Source organism: Carassius auratus, chromosome 2, assembly GCF_003368295.1.
Source record: "Carassius auratus strain Wakin chromosome 2, ASM336829v1, whole genome shotgun sequence".
Lineage (NCBI taxonomy): Eukaryota > Metazoa > Chordata > Actinopteri > Cypriniformes > Cyprinidae > Carassius > Carassius auratus.
Window position 1 is genome coordinate 1,194,225 of NC_039244.1, and position 20,053 is coordinate 1,214,277.

At 34.5% G+C, this 20,053-nt stretch overlaps 1 protein-coding gene across 1 annotated transcript; it reads right to left on the reverse strand.

The window, feature by feature from the left end:
• Positions 1-1,114: 1,114 nt before the first annotated feature.
• LOC113111706 (mitochondrial coenzyme A transporter SLC25A42) lies at positions 1,115-19,688 on the reverse strand. Its single transcript, XM_026276725.1, has 8 exons — positions 19,305-19,688; positions 14,780-14,890; positions 13,290-13,401; positions 11,719-11,744; positions 11,241-11,407; positions 11,037-11,153; positions 4,649-4,800; positions 1,115-3,687 (listed from the first exon to the last, which is right to left on the reverse strand). Exons 2-8 carry the CDS (start codon positions 14,867-14,869, stop codon positions 3,362-3,364), a joined length of 990 nt encoding a protein of 329 aa, XP_026132510.1. The 5' UTR covers positions 14,870-14,890; positions 19,305-19,688; the 3' UTR covers positions 1,115-3,361.
• Positions 19,689-20,053: the final 365 nt, after the last annotated feature.

The following is a 20,053-nucleotide window of genomic DNA, read 5'->3' on the forward strand; positions in this document are numbered from 1 at the left end:
ACAATTATATTATTATAATTATTATTAAATACGGCATATTGAATAGCAATAATTATTATTAATTTGTTGCTGATATTTTAATAAGAAATAATATACATAATAAACAACAGTATTTTATAATAATATAATATGTATAACATTATTAGTAATTATAACTATCTTACTATTTTACATTATACTGCACAATAAATAAAAGTATATTATTTCTAAATGATTGTTATAGTTAATGTGTTATTAATAAATTATACAAAATAAACAATAAATAAAGAGTATAAATCCTAGGGAAATAATTCAGATTCAGATCAATTATAATTATTATAATTATATAATTATAATTATACTTATTATATTTTTCTGATTTTGTGTTCAAATTTGACAATTCATTTTGTTATTAAAATCTAACTTCCATTAACCAGTTTAAAAATAAATAAAACACTGTTAATAATAATAATAATAATAATAATAATAATAATAATAATAATAATAATAATAATGCAGCTTCATGGGGCTGAAATCTTTTAGACTGAATTCAAACTCAAAGTAACCTTTAAATTAGTTTTAATGTTAAATAAATAATAAATAATATATTGTTTTTATGTAATTATTATTTTTTTACATGCTTTATGAAAAACAACTTGTTATAAAAATAAACATGTATAAATAAACTAAGAAGCGCTATGTTATATAGAGGTGATGATCGGGGCAAGTTGTCACAGGGTTTTGAAGGTTTGAATGCTCAATAATACACACACTTTCTTCTCTTTTGTGTGTGTGTGTGTGTGTTTCTTTTGTCGTATTTTGTATTAAATACAGTTCATTACCATTTTTGTTCTGCAAAACATCATTGTAACTCTTTGCACTGCTATTTCAGGCTGTTAATAGAAATTATTTTCCTGTTTTTAATCATCTGTATGTTAAGGAAATAGGCTTTTTTGTAACCCTAGATTGTATTTTTATATTTCAATGCAAGGTTATTTTTCTCAAATCAGTGTCAGCAGAGAAAAAAAGCTTCATCTGCTGCCATCTAGAGGATTTTATGACACACACACACACACACACACACACACACACACACACACACACACACACACACACGAATAAATGACAGGAAATGTTATAGTATAACGTCATTCGTTTAATATACATTCATTTGGCACACAACTTTTTAATTTACAAACAACAGTCAGGTGCTTCCAAACTAGTCATTTTAGAGAAAGATTTGTTCGATTCAGTTGGAACAGCAACAATGAATCACTGGAACACGAGTCACTGTGTAACGAATGAATCAATGAATCATATCAGCGATTCTGCTCCGAAACATCAAAACACACAGCACTTCTGCACTCAAACACAGAGAGATGGATCCATGAACTTACACTCCACTGAACAAACACATCATCTGTGACTCGAGACAACCGAATCTTTTGAGTCGATTCAAATGAATCTTAGCCCTTTATTAGGCCTCTAGGATGTCGGGTAACATTTAAAACGCTTTTAATGCAATTTAAAAGCCATCTGGATAGTACTCATCGTGCTCAGAGTGATTTCAGGATAGTAGGGATCCGAGTTTGCTCAGAAAAGACTCAGGTGGTGTTTATGAGTAATTACAACATTCCTGAAAGGTCCTAAACACATTCGAACTGTCTCAATGCCACTGAACCAGATGAGAAAACATCAAAATAAAAGTCCTCTGTTGTAAGAAACGATGCAGAAACCAGACCAAACCGGTCAGATTCAGACACATGTTGGAGTCCTAAAGAGGAGATGAAGAGTGCGAGTGTTTTAAAACCTCTTGTGCTAGTAAATGAATAAACACACGAATCATTAAAGACCAAACGTGGTCTGAACATGTTATTGGTGTAACTAGTTGAACATTAGTTGGTTACAGCGCTCAGTAACACTGTTGTGAGAGATGCTGCTGATGCTTGTAGGTTTGGTTTCTCTCTCCAGGCACTTAGGAGCCACACACACACACACACACACACACACACACACACACACACACACACACACACACACAGCTCTCCTGTTCACGAATAACGGTAACGGATAAAAAGGGTGAATCTCATGAAGAAAAACACATTTGAGTCCAAATATTTAGCCCAAAATAAATTAAACAAATATTTTTTTCCCTTATATTGAAAGGGGAAAGAGAATAAAATCTTCTGCATGAACTAAACAATAAAGACTTATAGGGTTTTAGACTTAATTTAGGGGTAAATTATGCAAAAATGTATAAGTAAATACAATTACCTAAAAATTATATATATATATATATATATAAATTATCTTAAACGCAGAACAAAAAAATAGTACCAGAAAAAAATGGTCTGTGTATTTTTAATTGTCAAAAAAAATAAAAATAATATATATAAAATTAAATTTATTTATTTATATACTTACTTAATTACAACTTTAATGTATCGTAAATTATGATTACTACCATACAGTATACTTTTAAATATATAATTAAATCATTTGTGGGAAAAGCACTCAACGGTTGTGAAAATATACAAAAAATATAATTATATATATATATATATATTTATAAACACACACACACACACACACATACATAATGTTCCTAAATCAGGCTACATGCTCTTCATGTAAAATAAAGCTGAAAATATTCTGTGAAATATGACCTGGACGTGTTCTTGACCTCTTTCATGAGACTCACCCTGATATGATGACAGTGATATTTAGATAAACTTCTACGGTTCACTCCAAATGCATGTGTGTATTCTCAACAAAGCCCCTGGTGTGTGTGTGTGAACAACTGTTTCCAGAAGTCAGTTTTGCATTTCCAGCGACGTCAGGAGACGGAGACACGTACATTCAGCAAACACACACCGCAATAAATCAGTTTCTAAACCTGCAGCTCTGTCTCGCTTCCCAGAACAAACACCAACACCTTCTCAAATCAAGACACACTGACTCGAGAAGCAAAATGATGGAAAACAACAAAGAACTTCTCAAAATGAAGCAAGTTCAGGATTAAAACAAGTGAGGAGGAGTAAGAAAAACCAATTTGTTTTCCCTTTGAAAGATTTTTTTCTGATATCTTTTCTATTTTTAAGCATAAACTCACTTCATTTTGTTTCTCGAGTAAATGCATTTTAATTTATAACTGTTATGCAGTTTAAAGTGGAAAGCGAGACCAAAACACCAAGTCAAAAGACATTTTTCAATGCACATATGCTTCTGCATTAAAAACCGAACTTGGACTGGTCACATGACGCCAGGCGTTTCCCATCCCCCTCCTCGGCAGCATTTGCTCAGGTTAAAAAAAAAAAAAAACAAAAAACATTTGTTCATTTTTCCTACAACTTCCTGTTCCTGTAGAGGGCGCCACTGACTGCTACCGTGCATTGTAGCGCAGCTGCTGAAGTTTGCGCAGCAGGATCTGCATGAGGTCGAAGGTCATGAAGCTGATGCCGACGGCGATGGGCCCTTTGACCCAGTTCATGCTCAGGCCCTTGTAGAGACCGCGGATCACGCCCTCCTCCCTCACGATCTCACGCATGGTGCCCGAGATGCTGCTGTAGGTGTGTCCGGTGACCCCCGCCGTCTGCATGCGTCTGCGCACCACGTCCAGCGGGTAAGAGGCCGACTGACCGATCAATCCTGCGCACGCACCGAACGCCAGACGCTCGTACGAGAACGGCTGAGAGCGGCCCGTGTGCTCTGAAACAGACACCAACCCAAACATGGACAATTCAATCACAACATGTGGAATAAATATATGCAAATGTCAGAAAACAATATTATACATCATAATAACTAACAGTTGAAAATTGACAATTAAATAAAAAACATTTGTAATATATACTAATGTAATAAAACAACAAATGATAATGTACATTAATAATAATAACAACAGTTAAGAATATATATATATATATATATATATATAAATAAACCATTTAAATATATAAAATGTAATATACATTAATAATAATAAATAAATATAAATAAAAAAAGAATAAAATAATTTTTAAAAAAGTGTTATTTTTTTGGTAACACTTTAAAATAAGGTTTAACTACTTAACATTAGTTAAAATTAATAATGTTAATTTTAACATTTATTAATACATTATTTACATCAAAAGTTGCATCTGTTAATATTATTTAATGGACCTGAGCTAAAATGAAGTAAAAATTGAAAGTACTTTAGTAAATGATTTAAATGTATTAAATTTATTTTGTTAATGTTAAGTCCTTTAAATAATATTAACAGATAATTTTATTTTATTTTAATAAAGTTGAATTGAAATTCAGATTACTACGTTTTTATACAAATATTTCCAAACTCAGGTCCATTAAATAATATTTGCAGTTTATTATTTTAATTAATGTTTTAACAAATGTTGTTTATTACATATTTTAATAAATGTACATAAATACATTTTCACAATCAAAAACTGTCTAACTAAAAATGAAAAACACTTTAAAGCATTTATTAATTTTAGTGAATGTTAACATCGCATCTGTTAATATTATTAAATGGACCTAAGCTAATACGACCTCATTTTAATGTTAATAAAGATATTATGAGAAATATAAAGCCTATTGTTGTTAATATGGGAAAAGTGAAGTAAAAGCGGTGAGTTATTAGAAAGCAAGGCGTCTCTGCGGAGGCCTGTACCTGCGTGGAGCTTCTTGAGCGTCTCGTACGTGAAGAAGCTGAGTCCAGCGTACGGCACGACGCCGAGGATTGTGGGAGTGAACCCCCTGTAGAGCGTCTTCAGCCCCTCGTCACGAGAGATTCGGACGAACACGTGCAGGATGTTACTGTACCTGAGCCGCAATGACATCACAGTGACATCACAGTGACATCACACTTCCTACTAATTATTTTACTTGGAAAAAATCATATGTAAAGACATTGTGAACATTTTATAAAGGAAATTAAACAATATGGTACTACTTTGCATAATATTAGAAACAGAAAAGCTAAAGACTTAAGAATTAAATGTTTTACATTTTACCCATTGCATGCATATTCATATATATATATATATATATATATATTCAGAAACAGTCGAGCAACATAGAAGGACAGCAGCTTGTGAGTGTTTTTGTCTTGTTTTCTCATCAGACTAGTGTGTGATCACCATTGCTAGGAAAGTTTTTTGGTTTAAATTGTGTGTGTCTTACCGTGGTTAATACGTGCTGAAAGTGGCGCTTGGTTTTGCGTTTGCCTATCGCGGGACTGCCTGGTTTCGATCTGCTAAATAGCGAGGCGTGTCCAGCTGACTTCAATCACAGGTAATCAGGCTAATACAAAGCACTAGGTTTCACCGCGGCAGCGGTCGCGGCAACCCTCGTGTGAACCCTCCTCGTGTGAAGACCGACAAGTGTAAAGACAATCGACTCTACCTGCGCGACTCCACCGAGCAAGGACACCGACAGGGAACCTGAGTATTGCTTTTCTCTTTTTTTTTTTATTGTACTCTTTGTATAGTTTGCTCTCAAATATCTCTTACACTTGTAGTCACTATGTGCTTTCAGATCTCTACTATCACTACTAACACTCGGAGAGCACGCTATGTACGTCGCAGGAAGGCCTGTCTGACAAACCTACGCCATGTCCCTCTGACCTCTACTACTATGCTCTCTATTCCAGTTGGTCTCTGGAACTGCCAGTCTGCAGTTAACAAAGCAGACTTCATTTCTTCTATTGCTACTCATTCCGGTCTCAACCTCATGGCACTGACAGAGACTTGGATCAAACCTGAAGATACTGCCACCCCTGCAGCACTCTCCACTAATTTCACTTGTTCCCACACTCCTCGTACCACTGGGAGGGGTGGAGGTACAGGTCTCCTTATATCCAAAGAATGGAAATTTGATCTTCAACCATCACCTACAGGTACTGGTTCATTTGAATCACATGCCATTACTGTAACCCACCCTGTTAAAATCCACTTTGTGGTCATTTATCGTCCTCCAGGTCAACTGGGAAACTTCTTGGAGGAGTTGGATGTGCTGCTATCAAACTTTCCTGAAGATGGTACTCCTCTGGTACTGCTTGGCGACTTCAACATCCACTTAGATAAACCCCAGGCTGCTGACTTCAAAACTCTTCTCACCTCATTTGATCTCAAGCGAGTGTCTACTACAGCGACTCACAAATCAGGCAACCAACTGGACCTCATCTACACACTCTGTTGCTCTGTGGACACCTCTTCAGTTGCTCCACTGCACACCTCTGATCACTTCCTCATTACTGCTAACCTAGCACGTACTCCTGAAGCGGCTCATACTCCAACACAGGTCACCTTTCGACGGAACCTACGCTCACTCTCTCCATCTCGCCTATCTGCTGTGGTTTCATCCTCTCTTCCACCACTCTCTCAGTTTTCAGCTCTGGACACGAACAGTGCTACGGACACTCTTTGCTCCACTTTAACATCTTGCTTGGACAACTTTTGCCCACTGTTGTCTAGACCAGCACGCACTGCCCCATCTGCCCCCTGGCTGTCTGAGGTTCTCCGTGAACATCGCTCTAAACTCAGGGCTGCAGAGAGGAAATTGCAGAAATCAAAAAACTCTACGGACCTCAGTGTGTATCAATCACTCCTCTCTTCCTTCTCTGCAAAGGTCTTAACAGCTAAAACATCCTATTACCACAACAAAATTAACAGCTGCTGTGATGCTCGGACACTATTCAAAACTTTCTCTTCTCTTCTTAATCCGCCGCCTCCACCTCCTCCATCGACTCTTACAGCGGACGACTTTGCAACTTTCTTCACAAATAAGACAAGATCCATCAGTGACCAATTCTCCACACCGCAGACTGAGGATAACTTCACAATGACCGACGCGCACTCTTTCTCCTCCTCCTCCCCACTCTCAGAGATGGACGTCTCCAAACTTCTCCTGTCCAATCATCCTACTACTTGTCCACTTGATCCTATCCCCACTCACCTCCTTCAAGCGATCTCTTCTTCAGTCATACCTTCACTTACTCACATTATCAACTCCTCTCTTCACTCTGGAACATTTCCCTCAGCATTCAAGCAGGCTCGGGTAAGCCCACTGCTCAAGAAACCATCTCTAAATCCAGCACTTCTTGAAAACTACAGACCGGTATCCCTTCTTCCATTCATTTCAAAGACACTTGAGCGAGCTGTGTTCAACCAGCTTTCTATGTTCCTTGTACAGAACAACCTCCTGGACAGCAACCAATCTGGCTTCAAAAGTGGCCACTCAACTGAGACTGCTCTGCTCTCGGTTACTGAAGCCCTGCGACTAGCAAGAGCAGCTTCAAAATCCTCGGTACTCATCTTACTGGACCTGTCTGCTGCTTTTGGCACCGTTAATAACCAGATTCTCCTGTCCACCCTCAGAAAGATGGGGATCTCTGGAACTGCTCTCCTGTGGGTTAAGTCCTACCTCTCTGACAGTTCCTTCAGTTTGTCTTGGAGGGGTGATGTTTCAAAGTCACACCACCTTGCTACTGGGGTTCCTCAGGGCTCAGTACTTGGACCACTTCTCTTCTCCATCTACATGACATCATTAGGATCTGTCATTCAGAAGCATGGCTTTTCTTATCACTGCTACGCTGATGACACCCAACTCTACTTCTCATTCCAGCCAGATGACCCGACGGTAGCTGCTCGCATTTCAGCCTGTCTGAGTGACATTTCCCACTGGATGAATGACCATCACCTTCAGCTTAACCTTACAAAAACTGAACTCCTGGTGATTCCAGCTAACCCATTGATTCATCACAACTTCTCTATACAGCTGGGCTCGTCAACCATAACTCCCTCGAGGACAGCCAGAAACCTAGGAGTTGTGATGGACCATCAGTTAAGCTTCACTGACCACATTGCTTCAACGACCCGGTCCTGCAGGTTTGCCTTATACAACATTAGGAAGATTAGACCCTTCCTGTCAGAGCAAGCAACCCAACTTCTTGTCCAAGCTCTTGTTCTCTCTAGACTGGACTATTGTAATGCTCTTCTGGCTATTCCTGCATGTACTGTCAAGCCTCTGCAAATGATCCAGAATGCAGCAGCGAGGGTTGTCTTCAATGAGCCAAAAAAAGCTCATGTTACTCCTCTCCTCATCAGGTTACACTGGCTACCAGTAGCTGCTCGCATCAAATTCAAGGTACTGATGCTTGCCTACAAGATGACCACTGGCACGGCACCAACTTACCTAAACTCACTGGTTAAATCTTATGTGCCCTCCAGAAGCTTGCGCTCTGCAAGTGGACAACGCCTTGTGGTGCCATCCCAAAGATATTCAAAATCACTCTCACGGACCTTTTCCTGGACTGTGCCCAGCTGGTGGAATGACCTCCCAATCTCAATTCGTACAGCTGAGTCTTTACTCGTTTTCAAGAAACATCTAAAGACTCATCTTTTTCGCCTGCACTTAACCTACTAACACCAGTACTTTTCCTCTTCTTGTCTTTTTCATTTTATTAAAAAAAAAAAAAAAAAAAAAAAAAAACACCTGGCTATGTGTTCTATACTAGACTAACTGAGACTTGTCATGGCACTTGTAAACTGTTGTTGTTCTCTTGTTGACCTGACTGCTTCTATTGTTCTCATTTGTAAGTCGCTTTGGATAAAAGCGTCTGCTAAATGATTAAATGTAAATGTAAATGTAAATATTCATATATATATATATATATATATATATATATATATATATATATATATATATATATATTCATATATATATATATATATATATATATATATATATATATATATATATATATATATATATATATATATATATACAGTATTGTTCAAAATAATAGCAGTACAATGTGACTAACCAGAATAATCAAGGTTTTTAGTATATTTTTTATTGCTACGTGGCAAACAAGTTACCAGTAGGTTCAGTAGATTGTCAGAAAACAAACAAGACCCAGCATTCATGATATGCACGCTCTTAAGGCTGTGCAATTGGGCAATTAGTTGAAAAGGGTGTGTTCAAAAAAATAGCAGTGTCTACCTTTGACTGTACAAACTCAAAACTATTTTGTACAAACATTTTTTTTTCTGGGATTTAGCAATCCTGTGAATCACTAAACTAATATTTAGTTGTATGACCACAGTTTTTTAAAACTGCTTGACATCTGTGTGGCATGGAGTCAACCAACTTGTGGCACCTCTCAGCTGTTATTCCACTCCATGATTCTTTAACAACATTCCACAATTCATTCACATTTCTTGGTTTTGCTTCAGAAACAGCATTTTTGATATCACCCCACAAGTTCTCAATTGGATTAAGGTCTGGAGATTGGGCTGGCCACTCCATAACATTAATTTTGTTGGTTTGGAACCAAGACTTTGCCCGTTTACTAGTGTGTTTTGGGTCATTGTCTTGTTGAAACAACCATTTCAAGGGCATGTCCTCTTCAGCATAGGGCAACATGACCTCTTCAAGTATTTTAACATATGCAAACTGATCCATGATCCCTGGTATGCGATAAATAGGCCCAACACCATAGTAGGAGAAACATGCCCATATCATGATGCTTGCACCTCCATGCTTCACTGTCTTCACTGTGTACTGTGGCTTGAATTCAGAGTTTGGGGGTCGTCTCACAAACTGCCTGTGGCCCTTGGACCCAAAAAGAACAATTTTACTCTCATCAGTCCACAAAATGTTCCTCCATTTCTCTTTAGGCCAGTTGATGTGTTCTTTGGCAAATTGTAACCTCTTCTGCACATGCCTTTTTTTAACAGAGGGACTTTGCGGGGGATTCTTGAAAATAGATTAGCTTCACACAGACGTCTTCTAACTGTCACAGTACTTACAGGTAACTCCAGACTGTCTTTGATCATCCTGGAGGTGATCATTGGCTGAGCCTTTGCCATTCTGGTTATTCTTCTATCCATTTTGATGGTTGTCTTCCGTTTTCTTCCACGTCTCTCTGGTTTTGCTCTCCATTTTAAGGCATTGGAGATCATTTTAGCTGAACAGCCTATCATTTTTTGCACCTCTTTATAGGTTTTCCCCTCTCTAATCAACTTTTTAATCAAAGTACGCTGTTCTTCTGAACAATGTCTTGAACGACCCATTTTCCTCAGCTTTCAAATGCATGTTCAACAAGTGTTGGCTTCATCCTTAAATAGGGGCCACCTGATTCACACCCGTTTCTTCACAAAATTGATGACCTCAGTGATTGAATGCCACACTGCTATTTTTTTGAACACACCCCTTTCAACTAATTCAACTAATTGCCCAATTGCACAGCCTTAAGAGCGTGCATATCATGAATGCTGGGTCTTGTTTGTTTTCTGAGAATCTACTGAACCTACTGGTAACTTGTTTGCCACGTAGCAATAAAAAAAAAAACGAAAAACCTTGATTATTCTGGTTAGTCACATTGTACTGCTATTATTTTGAACAAGACTGTATATATATATATATATATATATACATATACATATACATATACATATACATATACATATATATATATATATAAGCTAGATTTGGATTTACAGGATTAAAATCCTTTTCTAAAAGTATCAACAAAATAAAAGTATTGCACTCCAGCAAAACATGTTTAACAGACAGCGGATTTAGACAAGATGACAAACATGTGAAAATAATAATAATAATAATAATAAATCATTTGCAGTGTTTAGTATTATTTATATACTATTATAGTATTTCTTAATATTTAATATAAAATAATATATCATTAAAAAAAATATATAAATATTGTGATATTGAATATCAATAATAAATGTAATACAGAATTAATTGCATTTTTTTTCCCGTAATTTTGTTACTTGCTTTGTTTTATCGTACTTTTATTTTAATTAGCTTCTATTTATTTTATTTCACTTCAACTCATTTTTTATTAGTTTATAAAGTGTATGTTTTTCATCTGATATTCATACTGTATTTTATTTCTGCTTTATTCCACTAATAAACATGTTTTTCAACAGTTTCAGTTCACATCCACAGCATCGATGCCGGACAGCCGTCACTGAAGAACATGAGCTGAAGTCTAATCATCTACAGTTTTCTGTTGAAGTGACCGCTCTTACATCTCTTTGGGGGTGACGGCCATGCGAGCTCGGACCATGTCCAGGGGGTACGTGATCATAGCAGCCGTGGTTCCCGCCAGAGATCCAGCTAGCAGCCGCGGCACCGGAGGAAGAGCTCTGCAGGACAACATCTCCTTCAGCTTTGGCTTCATGATTCAATCTAAACGTGCAGCGGTGAAGCAGCACAGAGTAAATCACACTCACTTGCCCTGGAAGCCATAATACTGTCCCAGAATCCTCTTGTATTGTTCATGAGCGCAGAACTGGATGGCAGCGTATGGAATGACACGCACCATGGTGGCTGAGTTTCCCCTCCACAGACTGAAGAAGCCGTCCTTCAGATACGTGCGGTAGATTAACCTGTACGCCTCCTGCAACCCGTACAATTTATCATCTTTAAAAAAAAATCATCTTTAAAGTTGTTTAAATTAATTCTTAGCAATGCATATTACTAATCAAAAATTAAGTTTTGCTATATTTATGGTAGGAAGTTTACTAAATATCTTCATGGAACATGATCTTTACTTAATATCTAATGATTTTTGGCTTCAAAGAGAAATGTATCATTGTGACCGATACAATGTATCGTTGTCTATTTCTACAAACACACCCCAGAGACTCAAGACTTGTGCTCCAGACAAGTCAAACGTTTCTATTAATGTGTAAAACAAAAAATACTCACCTTGGCGGAGAATCTATTCGACGAGACTGAAATGAGAAGAAAAAGAGATGTTTTAACAGTTTTCTGAGTTCTAAGGAATTAAAACTGCTTTTTTTTTTTAAGCAACAAAAACAAAATGATCGTTTATTGGGCAAATATAAGGTCTATTACTTTAAAATCATCTGTAGAGTTGCACCAAAAGGCATCACTATTCATTGCTGGTGTTCTGGACGTTTAAAGGTAATTTTAGTGTGATGACAAACCTTATACGATTCTTAAATAGACTTTATTACTACTACTAATACATTATATCTTTTATTGAAATATTTTATATAATTAAAAACAATAAATAAATATATTACAATAGTAATAATCCTACTGCACTGTATAATAAAATATAATAATAATTATAATACTACTACAGTTGCTTTTATTTTAATATTACTGCACTTTAAAATAAAGCACATAACAACAATAATGTATGTTTAAATATTATTTTTTAAAGTTGTAAAATGTAAAATAAATAAATAAATAATAATAATAATAATAATAAAAAAAATATATATATATATATATATATATATATATATATATATATATATATATATATATATATATATATATATATAAAACTTAAATAAATTATATATAATATATAAATAAAATAGTAAAAATCATTGCACTGTATAATACAATATATAATAATTATTGTTGTTTTATTTAAATACTATTGCACTGTAAAATAAATAACAACATAAATGTTTTATAGTTTTAAAGTATACATTTTAAATAAAAACAATAAAGAATTATATTACAATAGTAATAATACTATTGTACTGTAAAATAAAGTATATAATAACTAATAAATCTTGTTTTTATTTAAATATAATATATCCAGTTTAAAACAATTTACATTAAATAAATATATATTACAATAGTAATAGTACTATTGCACTTTAAAATAAAGTATATAATAATAATAATAATAATAATAATAATAATAATAATGACGACAACAACAATAATGTTGTTGTTAAATAACTATTACTTTATATCGCCAAGCTTTAAATCTTTTTAACAAACAATAAAGAATTATATTATATAATAATAATAGTAATAACAGCAATAAATGTTTTTATTTAAATATTTAATATTGTTTAATAAAAATTAAAAATATATCTTACAACAGTAATTATACTATTGCACTTTAAAATAAAGTAATTAACAATAATAATAATAGTAATAAAGATTATTTTAAAGTAAAATAACAACACTAATATTCATAAATTTCTCTGCTTCCAAAATGTTAAACCTCACAGCTTTCTCTTTTGCTGTCAACATACTTATAAATAACTCTCGTTACAAATCTGCTGATATTGCTGGAGAACTGCATTTTCAAATACACATTATAAGTGACACAAAGATTGAAAAACGCTTCTTTCCACTGAAAGGAGGCATGTTTGCACCCCTGGGTGTTTAGATCCACTCTCGCTTGACTCTCTACAGATCTGACTGCTGCTCACACACTTTAACTCATCTGTCAATGTTCATTCAGGCGCTCCAGGAAGGCTAATATGAGTTTGTCTTCTTGCCTTGGAAGATAATTTTGGTTCGGTCCAGCGGGGCGACGGCTGTTTTGGCCACGGCTCCTGCAAGAGCCCCGGAGAGCAAAGAGTTCAAGACCGAGCGACCCGGTTTAAAACCCTGCACACACACACACACACACACACACACACACACACAGAGAGAGAGAGAGAGAGAACACATTAGCTCTGATTCAGGAGGACTAAGAAACTAGATCCATCCCTCAGTCACTAATTGATTTTGTCCGGTTTATAAAAAAATGAAGGATTCGAAAAACAACGTCTAATATGATCCTGACAGAAAAAAAAAAAAAAAAAAAGGGGATTTTTCAGATAAAAATGTGAATTGAAAAATAGATTTTAAATAAAATAATAGAATTAATTAATTAAAAACAATAATAAAAAAATATTAATTTATATTTATTAATTTTATTGTTAAGAAAAATTGCCCCTAAAAACTTTATAAGCCTCTCCTGGCCGCTTTGTTTAGTTGCATAATTTGGACAAAGTTTTGTGATTAAATATCTATGTCTATAAAAATAATAACTATAATAAATAATTATTATTACTACTAAATAAAAATCTAAAAATGATGGATATCATCAATATCATTAATATAAATATTATCATTATTATTAGTGGAAATATTACCTAATATTTCACTGTTTTGCAGCTTTTGTGAATAATAATAATAAATCACAAGTCATACTGCGATTTCAGTTTTATTTCAATTAACTGAAGACCTAATACAGACACGAACAGCTCATGTGTTCTCGTTAAACAATGATTGATGGTTTTACTGGAAATGAGCCGGTCAGCAACCCACATGGAAACTAAACTAAACTAAAATAAGATCATGATAACAGCTTCCTGACTCTCGTTCTTATTATAAGAGCTTGACATTATTTTGAGCTTGAACTCTTCCCACGTTTCTTCATAACCGCACATAAAATTAGAAATAAGATCAAAATAATGATATTTCAACACGACACACTTAGTATGCGAATATACACAACACACAGTGAGTCACATTCTAGCACTCTCAAGTGTCTTATTGTAATTATAAAACAGTCACTATAGAATACAAATATTAAGGGCACAACATTAATTAAAAAATGAATTTTGTAGGTGCTGTGATATGCACACGGACTGCCAGGATTATTGAATTAATTTAACAAATAAATGTTAACTAAAAAATTTAATCTTCAGTTCTTCCTGTTGCCTCACAAAGCGGTTTTTACGTCTGCAATCTTTAACAACACAATGACAGTGCACTCATGTGGGGATTGTGCAATTATTTACACAAACACAATGCAACAGCTCTGTATCATTTACATGCACACAAAATATGTTTATGCTCATAAATAAAGTCTTATGGTTTTAGAATGGTATGAGGATGAGTAAATAATGACTATTAAAACTAATAAGAGTTGAAATGGAATGGTGCATTCTTATTGGTTGTTCTCTGCTGTGGGCGGTTCAGAAGAGAGTATTCTCACCTCTGATTGGCTGGAGGCGGGGCGTGGCAGAGCTTCGCCCTTCGTCAGCGCCCCCTGGTGTTCTGCGTTCCCCATGCCAACCTGATCCATTCATACACGCCACAACCAAACCTGGAACGACATGAGAGAGAAATCTTAGAAAGCAACACCATAACATCTAACACTGTCAAACACATCACACACCGATTAAAAAATCTGCAAAGACGTCTTCTAGAAAAGAGATGAATGTCAAGATCAAGTCTAGCTCTAATTTGACCCTAGGATGAAATGGAAAAAATAAGAAAAGATAATTTTTTGCATGAAGAAAATGAAAGCTTTTGTGGACCATTCAGATTTTTTGCATTGTGACATTATATTTCAGTCAACTTAACATCTAGTAAAAATTCAAATGTGCTTAATTCTCATGCACAATGCACAAAAGGCAATTAATTTATTGTTTTGTTTAATAATTGTATGTTGCATTTTTAGATTTATTGCATTTTTGTACTTTTTTTTTTAAATAAGTCTATACAATTTTCATTAATTTTATTTGTTTTAGTTTTTTAATACATTAAAGTTAACTATTTGAAAATGAGAAAAATGCAGCTAAAATAAAAAAATATTTTACTTTTTTTATTATTATTATATATTCTTGTTAATATTTATTTAGCTTCAAGTAACTTTTACAAGCGTTGTAGTTTATAAACAAACATTTTTTTAATATAATTTATAAATCCTTGTTAAAACGTTAAATACAACCATTCATTGATTATTCAAGTTAGTTTACAGTGCATTAAATAATGTAAAGAAATATATATTTTAAAATACCCATTAGTAAACAATGAAATTAACATTAATTATTTTATTCTGTATTTTTACCAAAGGGAATTTTTTTTTTTGCATGATTATTTTTCATTGTAATCATATTCCCAGGATTTCCATCGCCATAAATGGCAAACACTGTATTAATCTAACAGTTGTGATGAAATCAAAATCACTCATGCATAAAAATCCAATTGACTTGCAGATGCACATCTGGATCAAATAAGATCTGAAAGGGTCACACAGACGCACCTCTAATAATAGCACAGATGCTGAATTATTCAGGGTCTTGACGGCCTGAGATATGAACAAGGCTTCGAAGAAAACAGCTTAATATAGCATACATCTTGATTTAGTTTTCTAAATATAATGCAAACATGATTTATTTATCTACTTCTTCTGTGACACTCATTAGAATATAAAAGTCATAATCAAACAGCATATACTGTTAACTAAAACTACAAAAAATTATTTTCAGGAAGTCAAACAAAGATGAAACCAAATAAAATATAAATATTAGATGAAAAGCATTAAAAAAAATTAGAAATGTTGCCTTGGCATCTAAATTAAATAAGTTCTAGTACTAAAATTATTAAAACTGAAATCAAAAATTCATCAAAATGAAAATGTAATAATACTAAAAACAATAGAAATAATAAACAAAAAAAGTGTTTTTATTAAAAGCTAATTCATAACTAATATGAATAAGTGTTAGTGACACTTTACAATAAGGTTTCATTTGTTAACATTAGTTAAATACATTAACTACTTAAACTAACAATCAACAACACTTCAACAGCATTTATTAATCTTAATAACTAATGTTCATCTGAACCTTTAACAATACATTTCTAAGGTTTAAAGCTGTATCTGTTAATGTTAGTTAATGAACCTTTTTTATATTAACAAAGGTTAATAAATGCTGTATATTATATTCCATCATTGTTGGTTTACTAATGTTAACAAATGAGCCCTTGTTGTTTCAGGACCAAATTAACTAAAATTGAAAAGTACAAGAGAGATAGATATAAGAAAGAAAGAAAAAAAAATTCAGTTTTATATAAAATAAAACTGAAAATGGAAAATATAAAAATAAAAGCAAATTCAAAATAGAAAAGTTAAAAATAAAAAGGTAAACTGATTTTTATTTCTGTACTATGGAAGTCAATGGCTACCGTCAACTGTTTGGCTGACCACATTCTTCAAAGTATCTTCATTTGTGCTCAGCGGATGAAAGAAACGCACAGGTTTGGAACAACATGACAGAATTGTTATTTTTGGGTGAACTATCTATCTATCTAAACCTTGCAGGTCAGTCAAACCTGATCTCTTTGCTCTCAGCGGTGGAGGTGAACGGGAACGAGAGCTCAGTGGGTGAAAGGTCATTCACGCTGACACACATTCAGTGCATATGAACTGCAGACACTCAACCTTAAAGAGACAGTTCACCTAAAAAATGTAAACTCACACTTCATATACATGACTTTCTTCTTTCAGACGAATACAGTCGGAGTTATATTAAATATCGTCCTCGCTCTTCCAAGCATTATAATAGCAGTTAATGGGTGTTATTTTTTTCCCTCAATAGTCCAAAAGAAGTCCAATTAAGTGCATCCATCCATAATAAAAAGTGCCTCACACGCCTCCGGGGGTTGAATAAAGGCCTCCTGGGGCAAATCAATGTGTTTTTACTGGACCTTACGCTACGTCTACATCATCCGCCGGAATGAATGCGCGTACAGTAGTTAGCGTAAGCTAGAGATAACAATTAAAATAGTTTTACATATGGATATTTTTCACACAAAAACACCTTTATTCACTCACCGGAGGCGTGTGAGGCACTTTTTTATTATGGATGGATGCACTTGGACTTCTTTTTGACTATAGTCGAAAACACCCATTCACTGCCATTATAAAGCTTGGAAGAGACATCACCATTTTTAATAGAACTTACACACACCTAGGATGGCTTGAGGGTAATTTACATTTTTAGGCGAACTATCCCTTTAAAACGCATGTAGCGCATTCACTACAATCCTGAGACTTTAGCACGAAAGATCCAGAATCATTTAATAATTCATCATAGGCTTTTAAAAGCTTTTAAACCCTGGGTTAAGCAACATTCCACAGGTGGGAGCTTTATGCATGGAACTGTTAACAAAAGTAGGGCTGCACGAAATATCATCATATCATTTTTAGCCCCGATATTGTGATGTGTGATGTTTAGTCTAGTGATCGTTAACCCGTGTGGAGCAGGTACCAGTGTTCAAAATACAGCGGATTCTTAAATTAATTGCAAAGTTTAACCTGTTGGTTTGAAAGTAATTATAAACCTGATGCACATCATGAACACTGATTTGTGAACTTGTGTGCAAAATGCATGTCTCTGCAAGTATCCTGGTAACACAGATGCTTATGGCATGTGTAACAGTATATTGGTTCACAGCATTTTAATGTTCCTGTTCCTCCTTTGTGTCATGAATGTTAATTAAACACAAAATCACATCTGTAGCTTTAACACAGATTTATTAGATTGCATTCAATTTCTGAATTCTATTTGTTTTTGTATTTAAAACTTTGTATTTCATGCTGCGTAAAATACCATCAGTGTTAAACCTAGAACCTAGGATTGTTAACCTAGGGTTAAAATTTGACTCGGATTTAAACTAGTTCAACTGTGAAAAGGTTTCTTTAATGATTAAATCACCAGATCTGTTTCCCACTGTGTTGAACTGTGGGACCATTTCCAAAACTCTTCTCCCGTCCTGTGTGCCTCGCTCTTTCTCAGTCTTCAGTGTTCCCAGCAGATCCGATATCAGATCCACTGAAAGCCTTTTGTGATTCGCAAGGAGTGGAAACACCAGACAGCCAACAAAAATAACAAGAGCACACAAACAGAGACGGGCAACAGCTCGCATGCTGTTATACATCAATAAAAAATAGTTTAGAAATCTGATGTTTACATAAAACAGACTATAAATGAGACATCTAAAAGAATAGGCTTCATAATCTTTCAGATGCATCCCCCAAATATAATCATCCTTGTGCAAAGACAGCTGCATATATTACCATAAAAACCCAATTTATACTGTGCAAAATTATATATACATTATATACATAAATGTGTAAAACAATAAACTAATATATATATATATATATATATATATATATATATATATATATATATATATATAAAATTTTGACTTGCTATATATATTTTACTGGAAAATGCTTTTTTTTTCCCTCAGTATTTGAATCTATTTATATTCATTAATTTATTTATTTAAAAAAATATATATACATTTATATTTACATGATGTGTACATAAATAAAAATAAAAATACTATATATGTATATATATATATATATATATATATATATATATATATATATAAAACCTAAATGCGTATTTATTAAACACGTCACAATGATGTTGTCTATTTTGTAAAACAGTTTGAATAATAAAAGATAAAAGCACCTGTCAGCAGAATCTTATTTATGAAAGACACTGGATTATGACTGACAGTGTAAAACGATCAAATATAAAACACTTGACAACAATAACATCTGATTAATATTTTGACGTCAAATGAAATCGTCTGTTATTAAATATTTCCTCAGAGACAGATCTGAACTCATGACATATTTCACAATATCAGTCAAAGTGCGTTAGCATTTTAGCGTGTTAGCAAAACAACCGTTATCGTGACACTTCGACGCTCACCTGTAGGTCTGACACCTGTTGAAGCTCTCTGCGTAAAACCAGCACAAAAACACCGACTCTACCGGAATCTGATGACGGTCTGCTCGCACATTCCAGTTCATTAACACGCTTCTGATGAAGTGAGAAACTCCACTCAGCGTCCACAAACTAACGCAGAAAACCCCGCCAGCGGCGTCAAACTCACTCGCGCGCGCGGCTACACGCGTCCGTTCTGCAGGTTAGAGCCGGTTAAACGTGTTTTATTTCACTTTCACGGCTGCTGCTGCGACTTCAAGATGCTTTAATCGCACATTTCACGAGTATGCTGCTTTGAAGGGCGAGTCCAGGTGCATTGTGGGAGTTGTAGTCCGGTGCGGGAGCGCGCTTGACGTGGATTGGCTCGTTCGGGGGGCGGCGAACCGTAGAAGGGGCGTGTTTGGAGTTTTAGCGAGAAAGTCATGTGAAGCGATGGGTGTGTGCTCACCAACATAACAAGCGCAATTAAATCATTATTTTTAAGAATTAAGGTTTAACCCTGTGGTATTGTTGATTTGGGCAGTATTAAAATAGAGTCAATGCCTTTCAAATCCAGTTTTTTAGTTGCTTCTGTTGGGAGTAAAAAATAAAAACATCTGAAATTCCATGGTTTACCCAATTTAATTAGTAACTGAGTTTTCTACCGTTCCGAAGAAGTAGCGATTTCTAAAAATTTCTATACATTTTTTTGGTCTAAAATGACAGAACAAATCAAAAGTCATTATATATATATA

Bases quoted from the DNA above. Each gene is read 5' to 3' on its own strand.
- LOC113111706 (XM_026276725.1), bottom strand. From the start codon at position 14,869: ATGGATCAGGTTGGCATGGGGAACGCAGAACACCAGGGGGCGCTGACG. The intron at 11,745-13,289 runs GCAAGAAGACAA...TTCTCATTTCAG, and splicing joins AACCAAAATTATCTTCCAAG to TCTCGTCGAATAGATTCTCC. The intron at 11,154-11,240 runs GTGAGTGTGATT...GTTGTCCTGCAG, and splicing joins TATTATGGCTTCCAGGGCAA to AGCTCTTCCTCCGGTGCCGC.